The sequence below is a fragment of the Myotis brandtii genome, unplaced genomic scaffold (assembly GCF_000412655.1).
Source record: "Myotis brandtii unplaced genomic scaffold, ASM41265v1 scaffold493, whole genome shotgun sequence".
NCBI classification, from domain to species: domain Eukaryota; kingdom Metazoa; phylum Chordata; class Mammalia; order Chiroptera; family Vespertilionidae; genus Myotis; species Myotis brandtii.
Window position 1 is genome coordinate 2,813,740 of NW_005368827.1, and position 15,144 is coordinate 2,828,883.

General features: G+C 33.9%; 1 protein-coding gene across 1 annotated transcript in view; it reads left to right on the top strand.

Moving 5' to 3' along the window:
- Positions 1 to 15,144, top strand: part of LRP1B (low density lipoprotein receptor-related protein 1B) — a 1,756,854-nt gene that overhangs the window by 1,193,840 nt on the left and 547,870 nt on the right. Inside the window, exon 31 of the mRNA XM_014548045.1 lies at positions 46 to 140. Coding sequence (XP_014403531.1) covers positions 46 to 140 — 95 coding nt within the window. The remainder of the gene's footprint in view (positions 1 to 45; positions 141 to 15,144) is intronic.

Below are 15,144 nucleotides of genomic sequence, written 5' to 3' on the forward strand. Positions count from 1 at the left end.
AGATATACATCTAATATTTTTAATCCATATCTTTTCTGAATTAAGGAAACTTTACTGGACAGATGGAAACACAATCAACATGGCAAACATGGATGGCAGTAATAGCAAAATTCTTTTTCAGAATCAAAAGGAACCAGTGGGTAAGTTGTCTTTTGAATAATCACTGCAGTTTTTAATATATATTTTATTGATTTTTTACAGAGAGGAAGGGAGAGGGAGAGTAGAAACATCAATGAGAGAGAAACATCGATCAGCTGCCTCCTGCACACTCCCCACTGGGGACGTGCCCGCAACCAAGGTACATGCCCTTGACCGGAATCGAACCTGGGACCTTTGAGTCCGCAGGCCGATGCTCTATCCACTGAGCCAAACCAGTTAGGGCATCACTGCAGTTTTTAATATGATAAAACTATATTATGCAATGTATCTCTGCTCTAGAACCTGAAAGAAAATATTACATATTAGTCATAGAAATTAAATTAGGAAATTTTCCATCTTATTAAATTCATTGGGTCTATGTGGGGTAAGGAGAAAGCAATCTTTTTATGGATAAAAATAAAAGCCTTTTGATAAGAGTCTTTTTACAATAACTTAAGCACTGGAGTTGCTTAAAACTTAATGTAAGTAATAAATACCTTATTTTCACCGGTGAATGTCTGTGTTGCTACAGTGCCAATATATTGTACTGAGACTTCCCCATCACTATTGTGCCATTATTAATAATTAGAATGATTTGAGGTTAAGTTGTTGCTATTTTATTTTCATTCACTCTCAGTTGTGTTCATTTAGTTTGTTTTTTTACCTTTGCCAGCCATTGTATATTATTTGTTAAAACACCATCATTTTCTTTTCAAATTATAATCACTTATCCCTCATAATTTCGAGTATTTCTTTGAGAGGCAAGAATTATCATATTGCTTATTTGTCATCTCAGAATACCTTTTAAAAATTCCATAAATGAAACTGGATTTTGATGTTATGTTAAATGTGAAAATGATGGAATATGCAAAAGAAAATAATTTTGAATTGCATATAGCATAGTTTTAGTTTGGGAGTAAAATCAATACACCATGAAGTTTTTAAACTTTTTTTTCAGTTTTAGAAATGTGGAAGTACACTTACTTAAAATAGGTTATTTTTAATAGTGATGATTTAATAAAGGTGTAGTATCAACAATATTTGCAATAAATAATTTTTTCATATATAAACATCTGATATAAAATGATACTTTAACAGCTCTTTTCCTTGGACTGTTCTAAAATTTGATACATAATTGAAATACAAAGTAGTGTTAGAAATTAAAGGTAAAATGAAATGCTAACATTTCTGTGTGGAAGATGATAGAACAAAAGAAACAAGGGCTCTAAAGATTGGGAGCCATACAAATGACTTACTTTGAACTAAACCAATTCAGTTAGCACTTATCTGGAGTTATTCAGAATATTTAAAATGTAAAAATGAGTATGCTGGAAATAGCACATGCAAATAAAGTCCTTATATTGTAATGTAGTAGCTTTAGGTTACATGCTTGTTTCTTTAATGGGGAAAACCTTATCTTCTTTAATGCTCAATATCCATTTCTCTGCTCAAAATAAATTAAAGAAAAAAACCTAACAGCTTATATAAGAAAAGTTTACAAGAAAGAAATTAGTGTTTCTACTTACACTTTATACTTGGTCCCTCAGGTGTTACGTGCCAAATGATATTTTAAGCGTATATAGATGAAGACTCGACCTTTAATAACAAATATTAGATGTCTACTCCATGTCAGTTATTATTATACTAGAAGCCCATTGCAGGAGGATTCCTGCAAGAATAGGGCTTCCTCGGCCGATCACACCGCCAAGCCCCGCCCACCCAGGGCTGCACACAGGGGTCCCGCAGGGCTTAGGCGGCTTGTTTGCACCGCCAAGCCCTGCTGCCCAGGGCCGCTCACGGTGTTTCCGGCTGGGAGCGGGGCTTAGTTGGTGGTTAATCTGCATATCGTGCTGATTAGCCAATGGGAGGCGTAGCGAAGGTATGGTCAATTACCATGTTTGTCTATTATTAGATAGGATTTGAAAATTACTTTTAAATGAATCCAAAGTCACAATTTTTCATTTTAATTTGTGTAAGATATACTACTTTACCAGAAAAAAACCCCACAGAATCTTTATTACAAAGTGTACCTTAATTAGAATTGTGTATGTCTTTTGACTTAGAAATTTATTGAATAAACAGATTTTTTAGTATCAGATTTCTGTATTTGATCTATTGATAAGAATTTGACACTATCCTTCTCCTAAAGGGTGTCAGAAACTAAATCATTTTAGTTTTTGTTAAACTTAGTGACCTTGGGCAAATTACTATTTGCTCGTGGTGCTGGCTTTTCTCATCTGTAAAATAAAAAAAAAATATATCTATTTTATAAAGTTCTCATGAGAATTGAATGAATAAAAGTTATGAGAAGCATGTCTGGCCTTTAATAGTAGAACCTTAAACAGAAGTAATGGAAGATATATGGGGTCCAATAGACTGGAACATGAATGATTTGATTGTCTGTAGTATTAAGAGTATAAATGAATTCAGTAAGAATAACCATAGAATAGAATTCATAGAAATCTAGCAGAAGAATACATGTTTTATTTTACAGTTTAAAATTCAATACTGTTTCCCTTTCTGATAGTTCATTATCGGTGCATAAAAATGCAACTGATTTCTAGATATTTATTTTGTATCCTGCTACTTTACTGAATTAATTTACCAGTTCTAGTAGTTTATTGTGGGAACTTTTAGGATTCTCTACATATAGTATCATGTCATCTGCAAATAATGACAGTTTTCATTTTTCCTTTCCAACTTGGATGCTTTTTATTTTATTTTTTTCTTGTCTGATTGATGTGGCTAGGATTTCCAGTACTATGATGAATAAGAATGGTGAAAGTAGACATCCCTGTCTTATTGTCTAATTTGTTGGCATAAGGGAAATGCTTTCGATTTTGAGCATTGAGTATGATCTTTGCTCTAGTTTGTTATATATGGCCTTTATTCCCTTGAGGTATGTTCCTTCTATTCCCACTTTGCTGAGAGTTTTTATCATAAATGGGTGTTGGGTTTTATCAAATGATTTTTCTGCATCTAGAGATATGATCATGTGGTTTTTATTCTTCATTTTGTTTATGTGGTATATCACATTTATTGATTTGCACATATTGTACCAACCTTGTATCCCCAGAATAATCCTACTTGATCATGATCTCTGATCTTTTTTCATGTACTGATGGATCCAGTTTGCTAATATTTTGTTGAGGATTTAAGCATCTATGTTCATCATGGATATTGGCCTATAATTTTTTTTTCTTTGTAGTGTCATTTTTTCTGGTTTGGGAATTAGGATAATGCTGGCCTCATAAAATGAACTTGGGAGTCTTTGCTCCTCTTTAATTTTTTGGAATAGTTTGAGGAAGATAATTGTTCCTTTTTCTCTGGGTTTGCTAATATTTCGTTGAGGATTTAAGCATCTATGTTCATCATGGATATTGGCCTATAATTTTTTTTTCTTTGTAGTGTCATTTTTTCTGGTTTGGGAATTAGGATAATGCTGGCCTCATAAAATGAACTTGGGAGTCTTTGCTCCTCTTTAATTTTTTGGAATAGTTTGAGGAAGATAATTGTTCCTTTTTCTCTGAATGTTTGGTAAAATTCCCCTATGAAGCCACCTGATCCAGGAATTTTGTTTGTTGGAGGTTGTTGTTTTTTATTTTTATCACTGGTTAAATTTCACTAGTTGTAATCTGCCTATTCAGATTCTCTGATTCCTCCTGATTCAGTTTCGGAGCATTGTATGTTTCTAGGAATTATCCATTTCTTCTGTATTGTCCAACTTATTGGCATAAAGTTGTTCAAAATATTTTCTCACAATCTTTTGTATTTTGTTGATATCAGTTGTTACTTATCCTCTTTCAATTCTGATTTTATTTATTTGGGTCCTCTTTTTCTTGATTAGTCTGGTTAAAGGTTTGTCATTCGTATTTATCTTTTCAAAGAATAGCGCTTGCTTTTATTGATCTTTTGTCTTGTATTTCTACATTCTATTTTGTGTTGTGTGTTTTTATGTGTGTGTTTTTTTCTGCTCTGATCTTTATTGTTTCTTCTACTCACTTTGGGCTTTGTTGTTGTTTTTTCAAGTTTCTTTAAGTATCAAGTTAGATTGTTTATTTGAAATTTTTTTTCTGTTTCTTGAGGGAATTAATTTTCTTGTTAGGACTACATTTGTTGTGTCCCATAGATTTTGGATTATGTGTTTTCATTTTCATTTGTTTCAGAGTATCTTTTAATTTCTTCCTTGATCGTATTATTACCATTCATTGTTTAGTAGCATGTTATTTAGCTCCCATGGCTTTTGTGTGTTTTTCAGTTTCCTTCTTATGATTGATTGCTTTCTAGTTTCATATCATTATAGCCAGAGAAAATTCTATATGATTTCAAGATTTTTAAAAAATATATATTTTTATTTATTTTAAAGAGAGAGATGAGAGGAGGAGAGAGAGAGAGAGAGAGAAAAACATCAGTTGTTTGCCTCCCATATACACTTTGACCAGGGATTGAACCCATAAGCTGAGAATATGGCAGACTGGGAATTGAACTGGTGACCTGTTGGTGCAAGGTATGATGCTCAACCAACTGAGCCACATTGGCCAGGGCATGATTGCAATCTTCTTGAATTCATGAGATTTTATTTGTGCCTTAACATATGGTCTATCCTAGAAAATATTCCATGAGCACTTGAAAAGAATATATATTGTGATGCTTTGGAGTAAAATGCTCTGAAGATAACAATTAAGCCCACCTGATCTAGTGTGTCATTTAAGGTCATCATTTTATTGTTGATTTTCTTTCTGGAAGTTCTCTCCATTGATGTCCCTGGAGGTTAAAATTCCTTACTCTGACTCTATTACTATCAACCTCTCCCTTTATGTCCATCAAGATTTGCTTTACATACTTAGGTGCTTCTATTTTGGGTACAAAAATGTTTATAATGGTTATACCCTCTTATTGGATTGATCCCTTTATCATTATATAGTGTCCTTTGTCTCTTACTGTAGCCTTTGTTTTAAATTCTATTTTTTCAGATATAAGTATTGCTACCCCAGCATTTTTCTCTTTTCTGTCTACATGCTACATCTTTTTCCACCACTTTACTTTTAGTCTGTGTGTATCTTTTGTTTCCTTATGAGTCTTGTGTGTGTGTGTGCTGAAACAAATACAAGGATGTTCAATGAATCATTCATAATAAAGAAAATGGAAAAAGTGTAAATCACCATCAAAAGAAAAATGAGTAGTTCAGCCAGCATGGCTCAGTGGTTGAGCATTGACCTATGAACCAGGGAGTCACGATTCCATGCCAGGTCAGGGCACATGCCCAGGTTGAGGGCTTGATCCCCAGGGTGGGGCATTCAGGAGACAGCCAATCAATGATTACCTCTCATTATTGATGTTTCTATCTCTCTGTCCCTCTCCCTTCCTCACTGAAATTAATAAAAAATGTTTAAAATAAAAGAAAAAGGAGTACATAAATGCAGCATGTTTATGTGCTGAAATACTGTATATACCTACAGACATATTTGTGTATATAAACATATATAAAGACATAAATAGATTTCAAGAGCATTGAGTGAGAAAAGTAATTAGCAGAATGATATGGCATGATACCATTTATATATCTTTAAACTGAAACACACATCATTAATATACATTGATCCTGGGTGCACATATTCACAAAGATATGGACAAAGTAAACTGCAACTATGCAGACTAATTTTATAATAACAGTTGTCTTTGGAAAGGAACAATAATGACATTCAAAAGGGAATTTTTATATTTTAAAAAAGAAAACGTATTTTATATTTCATACAAGATTCAAATGAAATACAAACAAAGTATTAATAGTGTACAGTTCTATATAGTGCATACATGAGTGTTTATTTTTGTCTCTTCTCTATGTTAAATCTGGGCTTCTCAAAATATTACTAAAATAACCTGTGGTGTAGACAAAGCCAGATTTCTTGTGTACCACAATAAAAGTGAGCATTAATTCATCATCATCTTAGTAGTGTCTCAGAGGGGAAAGGGCCAATGAAATAGTAACTGAGATTTTGCACTCTGGTTTAAAACGTATATTTCAATAGGGGTCTTGGTTAGGGTTAAGGATTATGATATAATAATTTTTGGTTGGTAGATACAGAAAGAAGATTTTGAGGGAAGGTGGGTTCAAAGTATCTTAAGGTAAAAGTGTCATTTGGTGCTTGTTTGCTGAAGAGTTGTTGGGTTAGTCAGGAAAATCCTAAATTGGACAATAATATTATCTGCAAATCTTTTCTTACTGGACAAGAGTTTCTGAGAATAGTAAAGCCAAGTTAATATAGAGAATGGTTTTAGCTCTCATCTATAAAATTTCTTGAATCCTTTTTTCTTATTTAAAATGAATTAAAAATATTCTTTGTAAGAAAATGTGCGCACTAATATATCTTTCACCAGCTGACTCTAAAAACTTATCTACAATAGGACACCGTTGTGTATCCAGCAGAGTTCATGAGAGAAATAAAACCGATAGCTTGTGTAGATAGGTAAATAGATAGATGACAGATAGATATAAATATCTACACTAATAAAAGACAAAGATGCTAATTGACCATACCTTCGCTACATCCATCACCCAATCAGAAGAGTATGCAAATTAACCCAACAAAGATTGCCATTAAATTTGCATACTGCAGGTGGGGTGGGCAGCAGGAGACGCCGCCCGCAGGGTCCTGGTCTCCGATCTGTGACCAGGGAGGCGAGGCAGGCAGGCAGCGCCAGTCGCCGCCTGCGGGTCCGGGCCTCTGATCCGTGACCTGGGGAGGCGGGACAGGCAGCGCAAGACTCTGCCTGTGGGATCTGGGCCTCTCATCTATGACCTGGGGAGACTGTGAGAGGGCACAGGCCAGGCTTAGGGGACCCCCCCACCCCCCGAGTGCACAAATTTTTGTGCACCAGGTCTCTAGTAGGCATATAAAAGGAGATGTGTCCTAAGGATTTAGTGTGTGAGATTATGGGGGCTGGCTAGGCAAATTTGAAATCCTTGGGCAGGATGGAAACTCTCAGGCAGGAGCCGAGCTGTCCACCGGGGCATAATTTCTTCTTCCCTAAGGAAACCTCAGTCCTGTTCTTAAGGCCTTTTAACTATTGAATTAGACACACCAAGGTTATTTAGGATAACAATTCCCTTTCCTTAAAGTTATCTGATTGCGGATGATAATCACATCTTCAAAATACTTTCACTGCAAAACCTAAACTAGTGTTTAATCAAATAACTGGGGATTGTGGCCCAGCCATGTTGGCACACTAACATCACAAGTTTTGAACCATGTTAACTTTGCTGTAGATTATTATATAAAATGTGATAATATATCATTTTTAACCTAGAGGAGAGAAAGAAACAATGCTTGAGAATGTTTTGAATAGTTTCAGAAGTATTTACCTATACATATTCAAGAGAGGGAGAGAGAGAGAGAGAAAGAGAGAGAGAGAGAGAGAGAAACAAACAACAGCATAATCATTTTTTCTTTATAAAATCCAAATGTACGTGACTACTGTTAACGTGTAATGGTAAGCCCTGTGCATGACACATAGATGACTTTTACATAATGCCTCCCTTACAGTGTTAGCATAATAATGACAAAGAGAGGCAGGAATGTGTGGTAAAGATCCATATTCGAGTTTGTATGTTTGTGGAATCTTGAAGGAAAAGAAAAAAAAAAAAGAGTTCCTATATTATCCTGGCTAATGAAAAAGAGATGAATAGGGAGATACAATCCCTTTACCCATGGACTTTATAATCTAAAAGGAATTGAATCATGACTCAAACTTATTCATTTCACCCATATATATATTTCCTTTCAACTTGCCAATCTCTTTCCCCTAACAGTATATTCCTTCACCGAGAAATGTCCCCTGTCTCCTCTTAGTTTGTCACCTATCTACCAGATTTCAACTCAAGTATTATTTCTTCGAAGAAACTTTCCCTGACTTCCCTGACTAAGCTGAAGTATCTTAGAGACACTTTCAGCATCATTTATTTTTCACATTTTTAGCTCTTACCTTTATTTTAATTTTCCATTTTTTGGTTGAATGTTTGCCAACTAGAAAGAAAACCTTACAAAGTTAGGAACCATATCTGTTTTATTACCATTGTGTTTTCAGTTTAAAGTTCAGTGTGGGACATAAAGTAGATCTTCAATAAATATTTGTTGAATAAAGTGAATACTGTTTCCTATTACATAGAAAGAAGCTGTTACAGAATTGAATAAAGCTAAGATTTATTCCTGTATCTGAAAGATCAGTTGGAGGCCAAAAACCAGGTGACACAGGCTTTATTACAATAGGGGAAAGACCTGCCGGGCTGTCTCGCAAAGGGAGAGCAGCAGCCTGTGCAGCGGTTAGAACTCTTTTTAAGGAGAATGAGGAAGGCATGAGGGGCTTGGGGTACTTGGCAAGAGCTAGTTGGTTAGTCAATGTATATGTCCATACAGGGTGTTCCTTCTGGGTTGGGGGCCACATCACATTTACAGTAAGTCATCGCCATTCCAGGGACGGGTGGGTTTAGTAATCACATTCCAGGGAAGGGTGAGTCTATCAGTATCTTAGTTGACTGGGATTACTATGTGCAAGAAGTGCATACTTGGTGATCTGGGTATAGATTCATGATGCATTCCATTCAGTGTATCTGATGTGTAGGAAACAAAGTATTCTTATTTAAAGTTAGTTGTTTATGAAGAAATGCATGGCTAGGGAGGAAAGGTTGGAAGTATTTTGTCTCTAAGTTGGCTTTTCCACTTATTCCTCTTATTGTTTCTCACCCTCCCCTGTCTAACCCTGTGGCCATTGGCCTCTCATTAGCAACTCAGAGATTTTTCATACAAAGAAAGAATAGGGAAAAATAGTATTGCTCAAGTTATCTATTTATTGACAATGCCTTTGGCACAGGGTATAAAGATAAAACTAAAATATTTTTATAATAACCCCTCTTCACCCTGACCCTGTCATAATTTTTTATTTATCCTATAGGCTAGAAAAACCCTTATCTGTAAATTAACTATAAAAATATTACTGAGAATAAGTTTATAGCAGAAAAGTCCTAGCAATATCCACTATATTTAAATTCTTTATTTGTGAGGAATATGGGGGGGGAGGGGAGGTTAAGATGATGCACTGATTTATAACTATGCTGCATCATAACTATTGTTTTACTAGTAAGTTATAGTATTTTTTCCTTTTGATCTAGAAACATTTTGTTGAACTATATTAAAGAACTTATATTGTTTATTAATTTATACTGAATACTTGGTTTATTGGCTTTTCTTATTTTTTTTAATTATTTGTTGCTATTTTTTTTCTTCTCTTTATGGATAGGTTAGAGGTGTGATGCAAATTAGTGAACAAAATATTTTTCTTGGTTTTATATGTAAATTTAAACTGCTATTTAGTGTAATATTAAGGTTAAGACTCAGAAGGAAACATTTGATATAGAAGAATCTTTGAAATACTCTCAAGAATTCATGTTTTTGTAATCCCACTTTACCGGATGCTTCTAGAACTACTCTCCTGGGATTATTTCTAAAATGGAATTTTCCAGTACTGTTAATGGGTATATAAATGTGTGAAGAAAATAAATACAAACCTGTTTTTGTTCGTACACATGGTGATCATGCCCATGAAATACTGATATATACATGGAGATATTTATTACTGTGTTATTTACTCATTGAAGTTCACTGATGTTTATCACTACAGGGAATTAGTGTGATTATATTTTCATGATGAGTCTGTCTGAGCAATGTGTGGCTTAAACCTGCTCACTGTATTCCCTGAGCCATTTCTGTGGGGAAAAAAAATTAGGTTTTTAGGTGAGGAGGAGCTGCTGTTTAGTTTATTTTCTCCTCATGTGTATTGATTGTCAGATTATAAATGATTTTTTCCCAGTGTGTTAGGAGAAAACACAAAAGTCTTTCTGTTGAAGCTGGGAAGTATCAACTCAAAACAATCATTATCTACCACCGTTTATGGAACTGTATTCTTACCATGAAACTGTATCTTTGTGTTGCATGCACTTAGCCTGGGAAGTATGTTACTGTAGAACCATCATCACTTTGGAAACAAAAATAACATAATTATAGTGACTACTTTTTAAGCACTTAGAATATGCCAAGCACTAGCAAAATGCTTTGCATTAATCATCTTGCAGTAATCATTTCTGGAAGTCTTCCTTTCATGTTTATGAATTCAGAAACTGAGGTTTGTTGAGAGAAGTTAGTTGTGGTGATGAGTGGTAGAGTCAGAATTCAAATATCAGTTTATCTTATATTTGAAACCATATTAAATCTTAGCAATTATGTTATGCCCATAGAGCAGTGGTTCTCAACCTTCCTAATGCCGCGACCCTTTAATACAGTTCCTCATGTTGTGGTGACCCCCAACCATAAAATTATTTTCGTTGCTACTTCATAACTGTAATTTTGCTACTGTTATGAATCGTAATGTAAACACCTGATATGCAGGATGTATTTTCATTGTTACAAATTGAACATAATTAAAGCATAGTGATTAATCAGAAAAACAGTATGTAATTATATATGTGTTTTCCAATGGTCTTAGGCGACCCCTGTGAAAGGGTTGTTCAACCCCCAAAGGGGTTGCGACCCACAGGTTGAGAACCGCTGCCATAGAGGCTCATTTCATATAGCAAGTACCTGATGTCAAGCAAAGATCAGGCGATGAAACTGGTACTTTTTCAAGCATGGAGGGTGGGGGAAAATCCAGAGCTTGGGTACTTCTCAGAAATATGTGCCCAATTAGGACTCAGCAGTCAGCTTTTCTAAACAGCCAGGCATAGGCAAGAACCAGTTTTACCTCTCTGCCAATTATTATGCCACACAACTATTTCTGAATCTTTCAATGCTAGATTTAAACAGCAATGTCACTGATATACAGGCTTTCCAGTTTGTGAAATTGCTGTTAAATTCTATTTCACTGGATTTCCCTTCCTTGTTTGCTATTAAATCCATATACGTGATACACTTGAAATAGAAGTGCATTATAATCTTATCAGAACACCCAGCATAACATTTTTTGAGTATCACTGAAGACTAAGTAATTACAGCCTCCCGGCAGTTTGGGCTGAATAACTTTGTTTCTGTTATATACAAATCAACCTTCCAGTTATCCATTGTTGAATTAAATATTCTCAATTAAGATTTATTGCTCTGTCGTGGATACATTAAGTGCTCAGAGCAGTTTGCATAACAGAGGATTTTAATTTACTACTTAAAGCCATTTCCATGTTTAAAATGTTTACATATTATGAATTTTATCCTTTAAGCCTCATAAAGCAAGTTGGCCTGCCAATCAACATTGCCCTCCATGGCTTATTCTTAAGAATCTTGTGTACACTGTATTTTATTTCCTTGATGTTTTCCCTTTACTTTTAATGCAGTCTCAACCAAAAGTTATTTGTTTATTCAACCTTCAAGTACACCTTCTTGAAACCTACACAACACATTTTATTATTTAATCATTTCAACCTATATGCTACATAATGTAGATTTTGAAACCTATCCATGGATAACATTCATAAGCACTTTTTACCCCATCAAAAGAATTCAAGGGGTCTCATTTTTAAAAATTCCTGGGTATTTTTTTTTTGCTTGATAATGCAGTTATTTATACACACTCATTATTCATCACAGTCACTTTTATTATGTATAAAGAACAATCAATATATAAGGCTGTGCACCTCAAAATAAATGTTAACAATAGGTTTTTTAAAAGATTAGAGGAATTGACAAAGCAACATTAAAGTTACACATGCATACGTACACAAATAATTGAAATGTATTATACTGTTTCCTCTGATCATTCATTTACTCATTTTTTAAAGATTAAAGTAAAAAAAGATATAAAAAATGTTATGAAGTATATACTAGGTACCACACCCTGAAAATAAAACCTGGAAGGTCATGGTTTAGTGAATGAAAAAGACATAGATAACTACAAACCATTTAATAAAATTTTTAGTCGAGTTAAGCCAAACACAACCATTTATTGTTGTTCATAAACACTGACTTCCAGACACCATAAGGTTAATATGATTAGGTACTGCAAAAATAGAGAAAACAAGTAATTCTTTGTGGGGAAGGAAAATAGAGGTGAGTTGTAACCAAATTGGTGGTATTTTGAAATTTCAACTAGATCTTGAAGGATAAATATACTTATGTAAATATTTATATATTTGTTTATTTTTATTGATTTTAGAGAGGGGAAGGGAGAGAAATAGAGAGAGGGAGAGAGAGAAACATCAATCAGTTACCTTCCAAATGTACTCCAACTGGGTATCAAACCCACAACTTGGGTATGTGCTCTGACCATGAATTGAACTCACCACCATTAGTGTATGGGACAATGCTACAGCCAACTGAGCAACACTGGCCAGGGTTATGCTTTAGTTTTTAAAGAACTGATAGGAAAAGGGGTTTTCCTCATTCTTAGCAGGAAGGGTAAATAAGCATAATAGGCACAAAATAGTGTGATATATCTAGAAAACTGAATATTTCTGTGTGGATAGGAAAAAATCTCTAACATAAGGAAATATTTAGCATTATATTGACAGGAACTATAATTTTTAAAAATATTAAAATTACATAAGCCAGTGCTTTTAAGAATACTTTGTTCCACCTTACCTATCAAGCTATTGCATATAGGTTTGGAAAATTATATAACTATTGGAATTAAAGCTTTTAAAATAATATTTTAGAACACAACTCTTCTCAAGAAATAGTCTGTCACTTGTCTTGGTCTTTCCTTCATTTCCTCGCATGTTATTTTTATAAGGCACATCATTTTTGCAACTCATCAAGCTTGAAATAATAAATTATCCCAGGTACAATAATATATGTGCTAGAGAATGGAGGAGATGATGAAATCTTAGCTTGATATGATAAGCAAAAGAAACTAAGTTAATTAACTTATTTCTGTAACTCTATATGGTATTAATGACTTCTTAAAACTCAGTGAATTGAGAAGTATGATTCAAAGGAAGAATTTAAATCAATTTAAAATTTGGGCAGTATAAGAGGAAAAATATACTTTTTTCTCTGTCCTCCTATGTTCTCTGACTGGAATAGTGGAAATTAGACTGCCAAAAAGACAGATTAACAAAAGAAAAATGGTATGTGTGTTTTTTTAATACAAGTAGCATGTATACACATGGGAAATGGTCCTTGATGAGTAGTAACTCAAAGAAGTGGTCAGAACTCAGGCTTATATAGCTTCTTAACAAAAAGCAAAACATTTGTATAGAAGTGACAAGACAAAGGAAAAGTGTGGGAGACAAACGGAGGGGTGGTGAAACTGAGGAAAACTAATGGAAGATAAGGGTTGTAAGTGAGCTTTGTTATGTAGATTCCTCTCAGTGCCATCTCTAGGATGATCAATTTAGACTAGTGATGAATATATTAAGTCTACTTTTAGGCAAATAATGGGGAAGGACAGAGTGCACCTGCTATTTCTCAAATGTCTTGGACTCAGAATAATCTTTAAGCCAAAATGGTATATTTTGGAGTGGCATATTCTGGTCCTGTATATACTCAACTAGTTGTTGAATAGCATGCTTTCCTTTTTAATTGAAATTTTTATTGAGATAAACTTAGATTCACATACAATTATAAAAAGTAATACAGAGAGGTCCCATGTGTACTTTATTTAATTTCCCCCATTTGAAACATTATGTAAAACTATAGTACAATATTAAAACCTGTGTGTATAGTATACAGACATGTATGCATATGTATATATATAGACATTATCTTTTTTATTTTTTAATGTTTTATTTATTTTTATAGAGGAAGGAGGAGGGATAGAGAGATAGAAGCATTGATAAGAGAGAGACATCAATCAACTACCTCCTGCACCCCTTGCTGGGGATTGAGCCTGCAAACTAGACATGTACCCTAACTGGGAATTGAACCAGGGACTTCTTGGTTCATGGGTTAACACTCAACCACTGAGCTATACCAGCCGGATTACAACCCAGATATTGACCTTGATACAATCCAACAATCTTATTCATATTTTATGTTTTACTTGTACTCATTTTTGTTTCTGTAGTTATATCTATAATTTTATCACATGTGTAGATTTCTATATTTACTACCACAGTCAAGATACTGTATAACTCTAATGCCACAATAATCTGTCATGACCACACCTACTCCTATCCTACTTGCCATCCACATACCATCTGTCTTCCATTTGTAAAATTTTATCATTTTAAAATCTTATATAAATAGAACCATAGAGCACATAACCTTTTGGATTATTTTTTTTACTCAGCTTATATCCTTGGAGAGTCATTGAAATTGTTCAATATATCAATAGTTCTTCTTTATTAGTGAGCAGTATGCTATCATATGTACATATAGTATACTTAATCCTTCTCCTGTTGAAGGAGTTAGGATGTTTCTAATTATTGACTAATACAAATAAAACTGATATACATATTCAAGTACAGCTTTTTGTATAAATACAAGCTTTCATTTCTCTGTAATAAATTTCTAAGAATGCAATTTTTGGGTCCTATGGGAGCAGTATGCTTGATTTTATAAGAAACACCAAGCATTTTTCAAGAGTGTCTATACATTCTTACTAGCAATGTATATTAGTGATCCAGTTTTCCTTTGCATACTCGCTAACATATAATTTCATGACTACTTTTGTTTTAGCCAGTCTTGTAAGTTTTTAAATCATTGCCATTTTAATTTTTCTATGATATTGAACATATTTTTCATGTGTTTGTTTGCCATCTGTATATCTTATTTCTGTGAAATGCCTGTTCACTTTTTTTTTGGCCTATTTTCTAATTTTGTTTTAACTGCTGAGTTTTGAGAATTCTTTTATTGATACTAGTATTTGGTTGGATATGGAGATTGCAAATACTTTTTTCTGACTGAAGCTTGTCTTTTACTGGCTTTCACAGAACAGAAGTTTTAATTTTGGTGTACCTGTATCACTGAGAAAATATTGTGTGTACATCTGAGTATATGAAATACACACACACATATTATATATATA